Source organism: Orcinus orca, chromosome 8 (assembly GCF_937001465.1).
Source record: "Orcinus orca chromosome 8, mOrcOrc1.1, whole genome shotgun sequence".
Taxonomy (NCBI): Eukaryota; Metazoa; Chordata; class Mammalia; order Artiodactyla; family Delphinidae; genus Orcinus; species Orcinus orca.
Window position 1 is genome coordinate 37825141 of NC_064566.1, and position 17606 is coordinate 37842746.

At 43.9% G+C, this 17606-nt stretch overlaps 1 protein-coding gene across 12 annotated transcripts in view; it reads right to left on the minus strand.

Moving 5' to 3' along the window:
• Positions 1–17606, minus strand: part of LOC125965092 (serum amyloid A-2 protein) — a 125744-nt gene that overhangs the window by 81897 nt on the left and 26241 nt on the right. The window contains exons 1-4 of one of the 12 annotated variants that reach the window (XM_049712870.1): positions 7746–7830; positions 7327–7418; positions 5285–5423; positions 4611–4894 (exon numbers count right to left, since the gene is read on the minus strand). The exons of 9 other annotated variants lie outside the window; for them this stretch is intronic. In XM_049712870.1, coding sequence (XP_049568827.1) covers positions 4732–4894; positions 5285–5423; positions 7327–7418; positions 7746–7750 — 399 coding nt within the window. In that variant the 5' untranslated portion in view covers positions 7751–7830 and the 3' untranslated portion in view covers positions 4611–4731. Of the gene's footprint in view, positions 1–4610; positions 4895–5284; positions 5424–5519; positions 5623–7326; positions 7419–7745; positions 7831–17606 lie in introns of those variants that run through there. 2 more of the 12 variants (XM_049712885.1, XM_049712884.1) reach the window with 2 other exon arrangements.

Here is a 17606-nt window from a genome sequence, read left to right on the forward strand (position 1 = left end):
CACATGGCGTTCCTCATTTTCATTTCTATGAGGGAGTGTGCACAGTATCGTTGGAGAAAACTGAATATTTTCTATGATGAAGTAAAATTATATCATTTTGGCTGGTGTGAGTATGATATTTGTACAGATTTAGTAGTCACCTCAAAGTGACTCATTACCACATTCTGCAGATCCAAACCACATCCATACTTTCTACAACTCCCAAACCCTCCCCCCAGTTCTGTCCACTTCTGAACAATACTCTTCTCAGAACTTATTCATTCATTTCAACAAATATGTATAAAGCAGCTACTATTTGTGAGGCCCTATGACAGGCACTGTGGATACAATGACAACACACAATAAAAGAGACAGGCCTTTGCCCTTGGGTTCCCTACCTACTGGCTCTAAAGACAGACAAGAAAACGGGCGAACGCACTGGAGTGTGACGAGTCCTGGGGACACTCACCTACAGCAAGAGCAGGTACAACCAGATTCCCGCAGGTCCCTGTCGTCCATCTCAAATGTGCTGCATCCCCTGACCCCACTCTCTTCACCCTCGTTCCTTTCTCAGAGCCAGAGAAGTTTCTGCTCCCCTTGGGGTTAACCATCCTTTGTGGGTTGGATCCCTCTGCCTCTTGCTTCCCCTTGACTCTGCTCTTATTCCTTCTTCTTTACCTTTCTTATCTCCCTCTTCCTTAGCTCCTTCCTGTTCCTTATAACTAGTCTGACCTTCTTTGAAAGAAAACCTTTCTTGTATTAGTAAAATAAAAGACTAGGTCAATTATTCATTTTCAATAAGCATTTGTTGAGATGCCATTATATGCCAGGTACGGGATATTAGGGGTGAACAAGAGAGAAATGGTCACTTCTCTCACTGATTTTATAATACAAGGGAGGAAGATGGACCAAAAGAAAACCCAAACAAAAATTAGAAGAATAAACCAAAAATTGAGTAAAAGAATCCCACATGTTAAAAATTGGTAAACTGTAAAGAATAACCAGAGTGAGTCAGCCAGGATGACCAGGAAGGCCTCTCTCAAGAAACAGTGAATTCGGGAGAACCCCACAGGTGAGACATTCCCATCCTTGTGAAAAGCGAGCAGAGGAGTATGTGGGCAGAGAAAATGTCACCTGCAAACGTCCTGTGCCAAAGAAAATCTTGGTTTGTTGGTGATACTGGAGAGTGGGGAGCTTGGGAAGGGGTGGCATGAGATGCTGCTGGAGGGTGGCCAGGGACAGATCACACTGGGCTTTGTAAGCCATGATAAGCACCTGGATTATATTTTAAGGGACATGGGAATCCATTGAAGGATTTTAAGCAGGGGAGAGACATGATCTGAGTATAGTTTGTATGCTAGACTGAGAGGTAGGGTACCTACATGCTCTCTTTTGCCCAGGACAGTTCCAGTTTATTCCTGTCATCCAGGTATAATTATCAATAATGTCTCTTTCACAATGAAAAGTGACTTGGCTTAGATGATAAACTATACAGTCACACTTAAGCAGAGGCGGAAGCCATGAAGATGGGGAGACTACTGAGACAGCTGTTGCAGGAACCCAGGTGAGAACAGGTGTGGCCAGGAGCGTGGAGGTGCACGTGAGACCAAGCTGATGGGCTAGAGATGAATTTTGGAAGTAGAATCACAGGGCTTGCTAGTGGATTGGATGTGGAGGTAAAGGCAAGGGAAGCATCGAGCACATTTCCCAATATCTGGGGTGAGCCACAGAGGGAAGAGTCGTGTCATTTGCTGAATTGGAGTGGCCTGGGGGTGAAGAGTTCTGGACGGAGATGAGCGTTTCCTTTGGACAAGCAGAGTGTGAGATCTGTGGAAGCCATCCAATCAGAGGTTTCAGGAGGCCAATCAGATAAACAAGCATGGAGCTTGGAAACCAGGTTCTGAGGGGGAGATATAAGTTTCAGAGGCGTCAGCATGTAGATACTGTTAGCTGCGCTTGTTGGGGAGAATACAGAGAAATAAAAAGTGCGAGCCCAGAACCAAGTCTGAGGGACACTTAGAGTTTGGGGAGATGAAAAGACCCAGCTAAGGAGATAAAGGAAAACTGAAGGGAAGCAAAAGGAGAGTGTGGTACTATGAAGCCAAGAGAGAACCTTCCAGGAAGGAGGGAGAGGACAACTGTGCTGAGCATGGCTCAGAGGCCTCCTGATAGGAGGAGAGAAACATGTCAGTTGTTTTGGCAACATGGAGGTCAGTGGTGACCAGAGCTGTTTTGCTGAGTGGTGGGGACAGAGGACAGGCTGGTGTGGGTTCAAGTGTGAGTCAGAAGCGAGGAATCAGAAAGTGCAGATGGGCAGGTTTTCAACAAGTCTGACTATAAAGAGGAAGAGGAAAACGTGCAAGAGTGAAGAGTGATGTGGATTGAACTCAGGGTTTTCAATGTGGTGCTTTATTGGGAAAGCTGTTACTGACTGTCTGGACTCTGCAAGGTTTTGCCCATGTGAGGAACAAGCACATTTTCCTCCCTGGTGTGAGTGTCACTGCGTGTCCTGTGCAAGAGAAGAGCACCACAGGAGCTGGGCAGAAGGAAAGCACAAACCAGGAAGTGTTTGTGTCCTACAACGTCCCTCCTGCGCCCTGAAAGGACAGAGATTAACACTGTGCCCAGCTGGCACAGGAGAAATGTTTACCAGTTCCAGTATCACAAGCGGGGCAAAGAAGGGTGGACGTGGAGTTCAGAGTAAATAAACTGATAACCGGCACACACTTCTACTCTGAAAGTGGGATTCAGGAGCACTCCTAAGGGGAGACGATTCATGATGAAATGATCCCTGTAGGGGAAAGACAAGTTTAACTTCCTTGTCAAGGAGGAAGAAAAAGTGTGTCTGTAAGGTAGTTAGTCACAGGAGAACTTTCTCATACAGTTCCCATCAGAAGGCACTGTCAGAGGTGTACGTAGAGGCTGTGTCTCAGAAAAGTGAGTCTGACAAAATAAAGCAGGAGCAGGGTAACCGGGATTAGGGAGAGTGTGGTGGCAGATTGGCTGGCAAGAACAGGCTCAAAGCACTGCTGAGTTTAGGGCTCTAGTGGTAAAGTCTCAACAGACCCCAGGTTGTAAGGAGACTCCTATTATGAGAATGTTCACTATTAGATTTCTATCCCAGGTACTGAAGGTATAGAATTTGCAAAATGAGGGGAAAGAAAGGAAAAGCAGGAGAAAGGATGACTTGAAAGTTTAGATAAAGCAAGTTCTCCAAATTATTGTAAATAGGAAAAATTTAATAATCAGCCTTTTTATTACTTGAAATAAAAGTTGGATACAGAAGTCTATTCACCATTCTTTTTTTTTTTGGGCTGCATTGGGTCTTCGTTGTTGCACGCGGGCTTTCTCTAGTTGCGGCGAGCGGGTTCTACTCTTCGTTGCAGTGCGTGGGCTTCTCATTGCGGTGGCTTCTCTTGCTGCGGAGCACGGGCTCTAGGCGCGCGGGCTTCTGTACTTGTGGCGTGTGGGATCAGCAGTTGTGGCTCGCGGGCTCTAGAGCGCAGGCTCGGTAGTTGTGGTGCACAGGCTTAGTTGCTTTGCGACATGTGGGATCTTCCCGGACTAGGGCTCGAACCTGTGTCCCCTGCATTGGCAGGTGGATTCTTAACCACTGTGCCACCACAGAAGCCCCTGTTCCCCACTCTTTAAAGTGTTAGATCATTTTACTTCCTGGAATCTGTAATCTGAAAAAACCAAACACCAAAACCAAATTTTTATCCAAGGAAGAAGGTTATTGGTTTCTCTAGGAATTTGTGATTTATAGAGTCACATAATTCCTGTGCTCTAACAGGCCCAAACCCCTTTTATTAGACACTGTTTTCCTCAGTAAGAAGTAACATGCTGGGACTTCCGTGGCAGTCCAGTGGTTAAGACTTGGAGCTCTCACTGCCGTGGGCCTGGGTTCAATCCCTGGGGGGAGAACTAAGATCCCACAAACCATGCGGCATGACTGGAAAAAGAGTAACATGCTACTGGCTTTCCTCTGTTGGGAAGGGTCCAGGGAGGGAAAATGACTTCTTCTCAAGGACCTGATACATATCCAATGCAATACAAAACCTCCTGATACTTAATCTTGATGGCGTCCCTATGCCTCCGTTTCTGGACATGTTTATTCCTGGACACTTGCATCAGGCAAGGAATATAGAGTGAAGGGAGACAGCGTTGGAGGCACTTCTGGATGGCACAGACAGAAATTGGTTCATAGATGGATTTGTAGGTGTTGCTGAGAAATGAACAGAAGATCAAGGTGCAGCTGCTGGAGCAGGATTCCACGATCCAGTCGTCCCGAGGCTGTGTCCCCTGCCCACACACAGACACCACTGAGGACGCACTAAGGACACTAGACCCCAGGGCAGAGAAGCTGACAGGACCCAACTGCCAGGGAGTGAAGAGGCCTGAATACTGAAGGGCCTAGAAAGAGCACCACAGTAACCAGAGGGGCCTGGAGGGGAGCGGGTCTGATTAGGGGAAGGGGTGGAGCAGGGTGTCTGCGCTGTATGATGCTGAGATTGTGGCCCCGACACCCAAGACACAGGCACAGACTCGGTCTTCATGTGGGTGTCCAGCCATCACCCCTTGGGAACAAACAGGCTGTCCTTATATCAAAGAATAATACACGGTTTTCAACATTCAATCTCTTAAGCATTTATTAGATCTGCTGGCTTCTGTGGACAGAGAACTCACAAGCTCAGCGTCCCTGCCCTTGGGGGCTCACAGCCCCGTCGTCTCCTGAGCAGAGTGAGAGGCAGCTCAGTACTTGTCGGGCAGGCCAGGAGGTCGGAAGTAATTGGGGTCTTTGCCGCTCCGGCCCCATCTATTGGCAAACTGGTCAGCCTCCGAGCCCTCCCGTCCGTGGCCACTGTCTCCATGCTTAAAAAGGTCTGTGACTCTCTGACTATTCTCCCTGGCATCGCTGGAATGGAGGAGGGCAGGTAGGGGATTACTCCAGGGCTGACGAGCAACAGCCCACCCTCCCCATCTCTCCTCTTTCCAAGGAATCGAGGACTCTGACAGGAGCTAGGAAAGAGGGAATGAAGCCTGAGGCTGCCCGGGCTCAGCCCACCTCAGCCCTGCGGGTCCCCTTATGCTGGGTGAACAGCACCCATGGGGGAGGCTTGGGAATCGTCTGTCCCACCAGCCTTGCTCTGCTCTTCAGCCACTCAGACCCCACACAGGACACAGAGGGTGAGGGTGGATAAGAGGAGGAGAGGCCACAGCCCTACAGGAAGTTCTCCAGGGCCTGGCCCCTCCTGGCTGTCCGAGGCTCTCACACCCATCCCTGCATCCTCAGGGCCCCTGGTACCTGATCACTTCAGCAGCCCAGACGCCCCCAGGTCCCCTTCGGGCAGCGTCATAGTTGCCCCGGGCGTGGAAGTACTTGTCTGCATCTTTGTAATTGGCTTCTCTCATGTCAGAGTAGGCTCGCCACATGTCTTTAGCCCCTGGGAGGAAAGCACACAGAGGAAGGATTATCAGGTGGACAGAAAACTGTGACACACCTTAGGGAAGAAGCAAGGAATGGAAACTCTTCCACTGACTCAGTTTCATCCTGTGGCTATAGCACCATGAGTGCCATAGATTGAGAAGAGCATTCTTGTGTCTAGTTTCCTGCTCCTGGTAACTCGAATGAGAGTCGTTATGGGGGGAGGGGCACAGCTGCGTTGGACCTGGTTGTCGGGCCCCTACGATGCCGTCTCTGGACTGCATCTCACTTAGGGCTCCATGTGATACGTTTAAGGAGAGAAGGGAGCTATCTTTATAGGGCAGGATTCCTCAGCTTCATACTACTGACATTTTAAGCCAGATAATTCTTTGCTGTTCAGGGCTGTCCTGGGTATTGTAACACGTTTAACAGCATCCCTCACTTTTACCCACTAACGGGCAACCTATTCCCCAAGTGGGACAACCAAAAGTGTTTCCAAACATTGCCAGATATCTCCAGGACACAAAATTGCCCTTGGCCCCGAACCACTGTTATAAAACGAAGGCGCATAGGATGAGATCCAGGGGATTTGGGTGAGTGAGGAGGTGACATGGAGGACAGATTCTGAGAAAGGGGCAGACATGCAGCACCTCTGCCCTGACGCCTAAGAAATGTATTCCTGCTGCGCGAATGCGCTAACTGTGACTTGATTCCCCTGCCTGTTAGGCACGTGAATGGCATCCTGAGGACTTTCTAGTGGACGGTATTGATGACGTGGGCTGCCTGAGGAAGCAAGCCCTCGAGCAGTGGGTCTTGCCTCAGCCTGGTTACACTTTCCAATCAGCTGGGGAGGTACTGAAAGTCCCCTGAGACCTACCTCACAGCCCAGGCCAGTTACCTCACACTCTCTGGGGTGGGTCTCAGGCATCAATAGTTTTCACTGCTCCCCAGGTGAATCCAACATGCAGCTGAGATTGATAAGCCCCCAGCTTGAGGGAGTGGCACTGGGACAAGTCTGCCCAGCAAGAGCTGTGGCCTCGTGCACAGCTGGGTTCAAACTTCTGTCCTGCCACCTGCTGACTGGCACTTAGTCCCTGGGCAGCAGACTCGGCTGCTCTCAGCCTCGGTTTTCTCCCCTTCAGATGGGGGGAGATGCCTCCCTCACGGAGGTATTCTGCAGGTAAGTAGGTGACCACCTGTCCCAGCCTAACCAGAACTGCCCCTGTTTTCCTGGAACTGCCCCAGTTAGCGTTGAAAGTGTCCTGGAAAAGTCCTCAGACCTGGGCAAAGCAGGAGAGTTGGTCACCCTGAAGTGCATGTAAGGGCCGAGTTCCTACTGGAAGCTTGAGATATGTTATTAGGTTCCCCGCCCCGGTCGCACACGGGTTTTTTTGTCAGTTAAAAGGCTATAAAAGGGTAGGAAACAGACTGAACCAGGGACAGTGTCACTGAGTATAGGAAGCAGGAGGAAGAGCTAAGCTGAAGGTCCCTGAATTATCCAATTAGGAAATGGAAGGTAAGAAGGAAGAGAAGAGGAAGAGAGGAAGGAAGGAAAGAAGAGGGAAAGGGAGGGAGGAAGGGAGAAATGAGTGGAGGGAGAGAAGAAGAGAGGGGAAATAGATGGATAGCTTCCATCCTCCTTCATGCAATTGGTCTGAGGGAAATGCTGTACCATTTCAAGACTTATTTTATGTCTTCCATTCAAACTTCCATTTCAGCTGGGAATGATGACTGTTCTTTCTCTAGTGACTGATTGACATAAATCCTGTGGTTTTCAATCTGTCTGAAAAAAAGCTCCCCAAACACCTGGCACATTCTACCACATAGGGCAGCACCGCCTAAGACAGTAGCTCCAACCCTTAAGAGCGCTCATGGTGAATCCCAGAGGCCCATGGGTGTCATCCCCCCTCCACCAGCCTTACCGTCATAAGCCTCACCAAGGAAGGAAAACCATTGGCTGTGGACTCCCAGCACCAAGGAGCAGAGAATGAGGCCTGTGAAAAGCTTCATTGTGCTGAAATGAAAGGAGAGGGTCAGGGAGACACGGACAAGCCTTGTACACCCACTCTGGGATTTGTATGTCGAGGAGAGCCCGGCTGTTCTTTCCACTTGTTCTCATTAGACTCTCAGTGGTCCACCTAGGCAATATTGCAGTAGGACTTCACTCGAAGCCACTAGCCCTCAGCTCTGAACCCACCAACCCTGAACCCAAGCCTGTCTAAGAGGTCACCAAGGTGTCTATGGTGGAAGAAGAGAGCAGCTGGGACGTAGCTGTGTCTTGCTAAAGCAGCCTGTAATTAATCAAAAAGCATTTCCCATGCACCACGCTGCCAGCACTGACCTCATTCAGGACAAATACAAAAGAGAAGAATTAAAGTAAGTGTTTTCAAAGAAATCACTCCTTGGAGAACTTTCTCACCTGAACCTGGTGGAGCAGACCTGCTGGGGACAGGTGGCTGCATTTATACTGAGCCATCCCTGCTGGGGGCATGGGGTGAGAAGGAAAGCTGGACTGGTGCCTGGGGGAGAGTCCCTGCAGGTCATTTCTCCTACAAAACTGCAAAGGGTAACTTACTGGAGACCAGTGGCTGTCCTCATCCACAGGTCATATTCCTCATTGTGCAACCCTGAGAAAACAGCAAGGCCTGTTCTGCCTGGTGGCCACTGTCAGGGGTGGAGGGGCTGAGGCCTGGGCCACCTGGGCTGTGGAGAAGAGGGTGTGGAGCTCCAGGAAGGAGGCCCCCAGGCTGCTGGCAGGTGTGTGGTTAGAGGATACTCCTCCAGCCTGGACCTTGCCTTCCTGGTCGTTTCCTCAGGATGGTCCCTTCTGGACCAGACAGCCGATGTGTCAGAAATTAAATCCTTTGAACTCATGTGTAAAGCACTTGAGCTTCAAAATTGACAGGCCACCCCAATGAATGTCGTGCGTGCCCCGAGCACTTTCCACCACTCTGTGTACCTGTGCTGAGCTCTCAGCTCCAGGGCAGAGAAAGCCCTCTCAGCCTCTCAGCCACGCATTTCATAAAGGTCAGCACCTATCATGACAACAAAAAAGAGAGGTATTATAAAATAATGAGAGGCTTTTTGACTTGATAAAGGTTAAATACCAATAATCTATAGCAGCAGTTCTCACAGTGTGTTCTAGGGAAACCTGAGGGTCTCTTAAGACCCTTTCAGGGGAGTCTGTGGGATCAAAACTATTTTCACAGTAGCACTAAGATATTCTTTTCCTTTTTCATTCTCATTTTTTTCATGAGTGTACTGGGTATGAAATATTCATTGATATGGTTTGAGATTTCTACATTGCAACTGACCTTTAAGAAACTACCACTTGTCAAGTTTTGGTATCGTATCAAAGAATTGCCTGAATTATCATAAAATGCTATTAAAATGCTCTCCTGTTTTCTACCTATATGTTATATCTGTGTGATGTTGAATTTTTTTCTATACTTCAACCCAAATAATGTACTGTGACAGATTGAGTGCAGGATCAGACATGAGAATCCAGCTATCTTCTATTAAGCTAGATATTTAAAATTTTTCAAAAATGTAAAGCTACTATATTTGTTATTAATCTTTTTGTTTTGGAAAAAGATTATTTTCATTAAAATATATTATTTATGTTAACATAATGGATTTATTATTGTGTTTTTATTTATTCATTTATTTATTTGACCATTTTTTAGATACTCTGCAAAGGGTTTTTCATAAATTAACTCAGTCCTCATAAAACTTCATAACAGCACAATATATTATTGTGTTTTTAAATGCTCAAACATTTTTTCTTTCCAGTGTGTTAAATCCTGATAGAGTCAGGATAAATTAAATTTCTTTGAGGTCCTCAATAATTTTTCAGAGTATAATGGGACCCTGAGACACAAAAGCTTGAGAATCATTGCTCTACAGCAAATCTTATGTGTAAAGAAGACACTTTAGGTGCATTCTCAAGAAGTCCAAGAAGGAGACATGGGTGTCCTCTTAGAATCACCTCAGTTTCACATTCTCCTGGAGGACCTGCCCGTTGCTAAGACAAGAAACATGAGGAGGATAAGAAATGGAAGAGAAGAAATGAAACTATCATTATTTCTAAATGATGCAAGCTTTTACGTAGAGAGCCCATCAGAATCAAATGGCACACTAATGAAGCCATTAAGAGAATTCAGTGAGATTGCCATGTTTCACATAAAAATTCAATTGTGTTTCTCTACACCAATTCTTTTTGTGTTGTTTTTTTGGCTGCGTTGGGTCTTTGTTGCTGCCCGCGGGCTTTCTCTAGTTGCAGCGAGCTGAGGCTACTCTTCAATGCGGTGCATAGGCTTCTCACTGCGGTGGCTTCTCTTGTTGCGGAGCACAGGCTCTAGGTGTGCAGGCTTCAGTAGCTGTGGCTCGCGGGCTCAGTAGTTGTAGCTCACGGGCTCTAGAGCACAGGCTCAGTAGTTGTGGCACACGGGCTTAGCTGCTCCACAGCATGTGGGATCTTCCCGGACCAGGGCTCAAACCCGTGTCTCCTCACGGATGTGGAGGGCCGACTCTATATACAAATATCGAATCATTATGTTGTACACATGAAACTAATATAATGTTCTATGTCAATTATATCCCAGCATTAATTAATTGAACATGTTACCTTGCAGGGTACAGAAAGAATTCGGCACCATGGACCCTTTCTTTCTCCACTTATTGAGACTACACATCATACAACAACTTCAATTTGATGGGTGAGTATTGAAGAGTACACTGCTACCCCATGTCAAATCATGGCACAGAAAGGGCATCACTTGACTAGTCTCAGCTGTGTCAGACAATACACACACCAACTAAAAAATCAACAAATTATTTGGAAATTACTAGAATGATTTAGGAAACAACGTGTGTATAACCAATTCACTTTGCTGTACACCTGAAACTAACACCACATTGTAAATCAACTATACTTCAATAAAAATTTTTAAAAAAGAAACAATGTGTGCTATGACCATATCTTTTGTTGAGCAGTTTTAGAATTTATGAATTTTGTTCATTTGAAGGATCAGTGGCAGAATAATTAAACTTAATATATGACTTTACCATCTAAAACTTTTAAAGTATCCCCCCTCTGGAAGCCCCCCGCAAGCAACCCAGGAAACAGGATATTACTAACACCGCAGAAGCCCCTTGTGTCCCACTCTCTGCTGCATGCTTCTCCCTGCCCTTTCTCCAAAGGTAAACTCCTTCCCAAACTTTGTGTTATCATTCCCTTGCTTTTTTTAAAATTGTTTTTTTTAATCACATATGCATATCCATAAACAATATATTTTTAAGGTTTTTCCAGTTTTTGAACTTTCTGTAAATAGATTTCTATTGTATGGATTCACTAGTCATTTGCTTATTTTGGTCAACAATACGTTCTTTAGACATAGGCAGGTTGATGACTGTTGCAGTAGTTCTTCCATTTTCAATGCTGAAGACTATTGCCAAGCATGAATGTAACACAGCTTATTTCAACATTTGGGTTTTTTCTGTTTCACTATTACAGTGTTGCTTCTGGTAATCTTGTGCAAATATTCCAGTACAAGAGTTCAAATGGTAGAGACCTAGAAGTGAAATAGAATATGATTATGTTGAACCTTAGTTGGTAATACCAAATTATCTTTCCAAAATGGTTGTATATATATATTTACAATACATATTTCTATATTTTATATATTTATATTCCCACAAGTAGTGGATACATGGCCCCCTTGCTCCACATCCTAGGCCATATTTGTTTTTTCTGTCAAGTTGGTGAGTGATAAATAGTATCACATTGTAGTTTAAATTTGTGTTTTCCTGATTGTCAATGAGATTGCCCATTTTTACATATTGATGAGCCATTTGTACTTTTTCTTCTGTGAAATTTATATTTATTTCTTTTTCCTTTTTTATTGATTAGTAGGAGCTCTTTATATACTTCATATAAAGCCTTTTTGATTATGTATGTTACAAATATCTTCCCCCAGCTTGTGGCTTTTATTTTCATGTTTTCAGTCATTTTCATGGGAGTAATGTATTTGGTTTTATATTTAACAAACTTACGATTCAACAAAATTATAATGTACAGCTATGCACTAATTCTTTTAAAATGCTTTCTTTCCCTTTATTTATCAATGTTTAGAGTAATAAGTTTAATCCCAGCAACTGCAAAGTTGTCTAATAAATTTGCTTTTTTAAAAAGTTTCTTTATGGTATCTTTTGATGAACACTAATGCTTACCTTTGTTGTAGCTTTTTTTCAATTAAGAACCATCTTTTAAAGTGGAAAATTATCTTATTCATTCTCTGACAACCAACTTCTATAACTTATTAATGTATTTGCTCAAGGTACAGAATATATATAACCTATGACGTAGCTATCTTTGCAAGCACTGTGGGAAGTAAACTTTAATTTTTCTCTCAAGAGAGTTTTCTTAAAAAGCCAGTACTTTTTATTTTTTATTTATTTATTTATTTTTAGGCCATGCTGTGCGTCATGCAGGATGCTAGTTCCCCAACCAGGGATCAGACCCGTGCCCCCTGCATTGGGAGCTGAGAATCTTAACCACTGGACTGCCAGGGAAGTCCAAAGCCAGTGCTTTTTAAAAGAGTTTGGTTTGCTTCTTATTTTCACCTGGGAAATCTTTGAAACTTTCAACTTAGTTTCAAAGGTATAGCTGGTAGTCTCTACCCTTTGGAAGTGGATTACCTTCTGGTGTGCTGGAATCAGCTCATACTAGCTCAGGAGAGCTAGCTGTTACATTTTCAGGGATTTTGCAAGCCAACTGTTAAGTCTTCGTCTTTTGAAATTAGCCGTGGTGGCAGTATTTACACCATGGAAATTGACAAACACTTAAGTCAGGGTTTTTTTTGTTTTGTTTTTTTGTTTTGCGGTACGCGGGCCTCTCACTGTTGTGGCCTCTCCTGTTGCGGAGCACAGGCTCCGGACGCGCAGGCTCAGCGGCCATGGCTCACGGGCCTAGCGGCTCCGCGGCATGTGGGATCTTCCCGGACCGGGGCACGAACCCGTGTCCCCTGAATCGGCAGGCGGACTCTCAACCACTGCGCCACTAGGGAAGCCCAAGTCAGTGTTTTTGTTTTTTCTTCCAGAGAGCCATCTCTTAATTCCCAGCACATGCCTGGGACTACTTCTAATTCCAAGTTCCACAGGTCCTTTCCTTTGTTCTTCTAGGCGCTGACAAACCAATCCTTGAGGCAAGGGCAGCTTCTGCAAATACACAGCTTCAGCACCAGAAAGGCTGGATTCCCCATTCCCTATCCTTCAGTTCACTCAGGGAGATTAAAAGAGATATTACATTCAAACAACTTAAGAAATATTAAATTCTTGTGTATACTCTTGATTATATGACTGCATTTTCTCCCCAAGAAAACAAACATGGGGGGCAAATGCATCCATCAGAAAAGGAAACATTTTTTACACAGCTGCTCTGAGCTTCCTGAGACCAGGACCTACACTTGCCTATATGTTTATCTGGTAGAGGGCAGCAGCTCCCTAATACTGAGGCGAGGCAACCTGCTAGGAGGTGGGTGGTTTCTGCTCTGGGGGGCTTCTCACTCTTCCCATGCTCCAAGAGTGCGGGAAAACACCCTCCACTGGACTGCAAGTGTCATAAAGAAATGACCGACTTCCTAGAATCACACACAAGTCTAACACAACTCACTATCAAACCTAGAAACAGCCATTTAAGAGAACAGATCTACCGCGTTTCTCCTCTCAGTCAACCACTGGTGGCTCACACGTAAGACTGCACCTGCATTCTTCTGGCAGAAGTCACAAGACAGCAATCAACAACGACTGGACTTCCCTGGTGGTCCAGTGGTTAAGACTCCATTTTTCCAATGCGGGGTACGTGGGTTTGATCCCTGGTGGGGGAATTGGGATGCTACATGTCACATGGCGCGGCAAAAAAACCCAACAACAATAACTGCAACACAACCAAACCCAATAATTATCCTACCTTTAAACGACTATAGCATTTCTCAGCATAAAAGCTCTTCAGCAGCATTATTCTGAGCTGGTTAGAACCGGTTCACAGAGACAGAGATTCCCTATATAGACCCAAATGAGATTAATCTGAGTTCCCCTTTCCTTGTTCAAATTTGGACTTAATACAGAGTCACTGTTCTCAGATATTCATATAATCAACTTACTGGTGACACACCGTTTGTTAATTTAGATGAACTAACACCCTCAAGGTTATTTGTTTAAGTAAGCATCCTTTTGATGCAAAGAGACATAGACATCTTTAGGAAAACAAATAAGTATTAGATAAGTAGAAGTGGTTGTCAAAGATCTCTCCTCCCAGTATCCTCCACTAAAGCCAGATGGTTTTTCAAGACAGTCTGCTAAAATCTCAGGGGACAGTTAATTCTAAGTTACACAGATTGTTGTAGAAAACCGATAAAGAATGAAGTTGGACAGCCATTTTAAAGAAGCTAGAGTAACTTGGTTCTAAAACAAGAGTGGACAGTACAAGAAAACAATAGTCCCATTTCAATTCCAAAGGTGCAAAAAATTCAAAACACAGCATAGTGTTGCCAAACCAAATATGAGTATTAAAGGTGCCTCATAATTGAGTGCGGTTTATTCTTGGAATGCCAACATTACAGAATCAATGTAATTCACCACAATGATAGCTTAAAGGAGAAAATAATATTATCTCAACTGATTTTTAAAAAGCATTTGATAAAGCTGAAGGCATATTTATGGTTGCTTTTTAAAAATCCTTTAGAAAACTACGTATCAAAGTGAAATTTCTTAATTTTATAAGGTTATTTGCCAAAAAGCTACAGCACATATTTTATTTCATGGAAAAACCTTTAATTCATTGCCGTTCAGGATCTGGAATGAGAAAAGGAATGCTACTATCACCACTGTTGTGTAACACAGCTCTGGAAGCCCTGGCCAATGCCACAGAAAATTTCGAAAGTAAGACATACAAGGATTGGAAAGGCAGAGATGAAACTGTCATATTTGCAGTTAGTATAATCTTCAACCTCAAAAAGCACACAAAATCAATAAACTATAGAATTACTAAGGAAATTTAATAAGGTTGCCCAACACTTGATCCAAAAGCCAAATCATTTCTCCATAGCAGAAATAACAAAATGGAAAATATGATTAATAATAATAAACAATTCATGGTAACAACATAACTATAAAATTCCTAAGGACTGGTTTCACCAGTAATACACAGCACCACAATGGAGATTTCAAACCTCTAACAAACACCTTAAAAGATGATTCAAACAAATGGAGAGAAGTTCCTGGCTCACTGATGGGATGACTTAATATTGTAGACATGTTGATTCTACCACAAATTAATCCACAAATTTAATGCAATTCTAATGAAAATTCCAGTTGAATTTTCCCAGAACTGAAGAAAATTACTCCAAAATTCATATCAAGAAGTAAAGGTTCATGCATACAAAAGTCAATCCTAAAAAAGGAGAATATTAAGAAGAGGCACTTACCATATGAGGTGTTAAGATGTACAGAAGAGCACAGTAAAAAACAGTAGTATTTGCTCAACAAAAGATATATTGACCAATGGAATAGAATAGAGAGTACAGAGCTAGGGTCACACATATAGGACATTAGTATACGATCAAGGAGACATCACAAATCATTGAAGACAGGATGGGTTACTTAATAGTTTTGGAAAGAGAAAAATAAAACTGGATCCTTACCTAATACGTATACAAATGTTCACTCCAGAAGTATTAAATACATAAACATGAAGGTAAAACTATAAGGTTAATAGAAAAGAATATCAAATAATATATTTGTGATGTAGAGATGAGGAAAAAATTCTTAAACAAAACTTCAAAAGCGGGCTTCCCTGGTGGCGCAGTGGTTGAGAGTCCGCCTGCCGATGCAGGGGACACAGGTTCGTGCCCCGGTCCGGGAAGATCCCACATGCCGCGGAGCTGCTGGGCCCGTGAGCCATGGCCGCTGAGCCTGCGCGTCTGGAGCTTGTGCTCCGCAACGGGAGAGGCCACAACAGTGAGAGGCCCGCGTACCACAAAAAAAAAAAAAAAAAAGAAAAAGAAAAAAAGAAAACTTCAAAAGCACAAAACACAAGACATAAAATGGTATTTCATTACATGAAAATTAAGAATTTATTTTCAGATAGAGAATGGGAAAAAGACAACGTCTAAATTACGGCAAGGGATTAATATTTCAAATATACAAGGAACTTCTGTGAATCATTAAGAAAAAGATGGCAACCCCAATAGAAAAATGGGTGAAAGGTACACAAAAAATAGTTTACAGACAACACACTAGAAGTAATAAGCTCACAGAGGGATGCACAAATCATTAGTAACCAGAAAAATGCAAATGAAATAAGCAGACGTTACATGCATTAGACCAGAAAAAAGATGACATCCGCAATGTGCCATGTATATCAAAAGAGTGATATTGCTGGCGTGCACATCCTTGTTTTCACTGTGAAGTGTCACTCTGCTGTCCAGGAGGGCAGCCCGCCCATATGCCCTCCAACAGTTTTGAAGGTTTCTATAGCTCAGTGCCGTTGCCTTGGCATGACCCAGCTATCCACTTTTCCAGTCTAAAAGCTTCCATCAAAAAAGAATTTTGCTTCAAATACACAGATTAGTGTCTAAATAATAAATAAAGTATTACAGGGTTGCTCTCACAGGACACAGTGACAATCTCTGATGTCTCTTTTGTTGTTGTTGTTGTTTTAAAAAACTCCTCTGTTAGAAATAACTTTTCTGGATACAGTTTTTGTGATCCTATCTGCTATTCTTGCAGCTCCAGGAGAGAGGGAACATTTTCTATTTCTTATCTTGAGGAGACTTCTTTTGCCAGAGACGAGTAGGGCCTATAGTTTTCAAGGTCAAGTGCTGGAAACACATTGTTTAACACTGAAAGAGATGCAGTCCTGAGAGAAAAAGAAATCATATGGAAAAGAAAAGGTCAGAATAGGATTATTAACAGATGGAATATGGCACATAAAGATTAGGGACATCTGGGCTTCCCTGGTGGCGCAGTGGTTGAGAGTCCGCCTGCCGATGCAGGGGACGCGGGTTCGTGCCCCGGTCCGGGAGGATCCCACATGCCGCGGAGCGGCTGGGCCCGTGAGCCATGGCTGCTGAGCATGCGCGTCGGGAGCCTGTGCTCGGCAACGGGAGAGGCCGCAGCAGAAAAAAGATTTTCCTCTTATCTTCCATTATAAATTTTTTATGTGACTCTGACAGGTTTATCGATTCTTATTTTATAATCGTTGTTCATTTCGCTGCGTTATTTATGTGTACGTATGTGTCTGCACATTTAGTGTTGTTGTGGGGAGGTGTGTGTGTAAAGAGAGAGAGGCATATACAAGTCAACTATATTATAAATGGACATTTGCTGTTTTTCCTTATCTCATCCTTGGAATCCCGATCGGGACAGGAACTGGGCTGTTGGTTTTCTTCATCATCATACTCAGTACCTAGGAAAATGCCTAGACACAGGCAGACTTAATGAATCTTATTGGACAAACATGTCCACTGAAGAAAATCGAAAAATTTAAAATAAGTATAAAAATGAAAATAAAAGCAATACGAATTTCATCAGCCTAGACGGGGCGGGCGCGGTGGTGGGGGTGGGGGACCGGTGTGCAGGAAGAACCTCTGTAGAAACGTCATGTTTCCAATCTATTGTCTCAGTGCATGTAGACATATAAACCCATAAACAAAAACAGGGTGATATAACACTATCGTTTTATGTTCTGCTTTTTCACTCCACAGCTTATCATAATCATTTTTGCATGTTACTACCCTTACCTACCACAGTCAGTGGCAAAGCCGAAATTCAAATCCAGCCTGTGAAGCCTGGGCGTTTGGATTCTTAGCCGTAGGTTATAGAGTTGACACCTGAACTTGGCAGCCGTTATTAGCATATAAACAAGTAACTGGACAATATATTTTAATTCAATTTCATTAAATACTGATTAGCTTAATAATACCTCTCCAGTGGAATGTTACCCGCATGAGAGCACTGATCTTGTCTATCTCAGATTCCCAGCGCCCAGAACAATTCCTGCCACATTCTGGGGGGATCATTAAACGGGTGTTGAATAGTGAATAAAAGGACGAATGAGTTCTGTAGGCATCTTTACTGGAAGGATAAATTGAGGTTTTTAGAGACTCTTTGTTAGACTATTTTGGACAGTCCCAAGTCCACC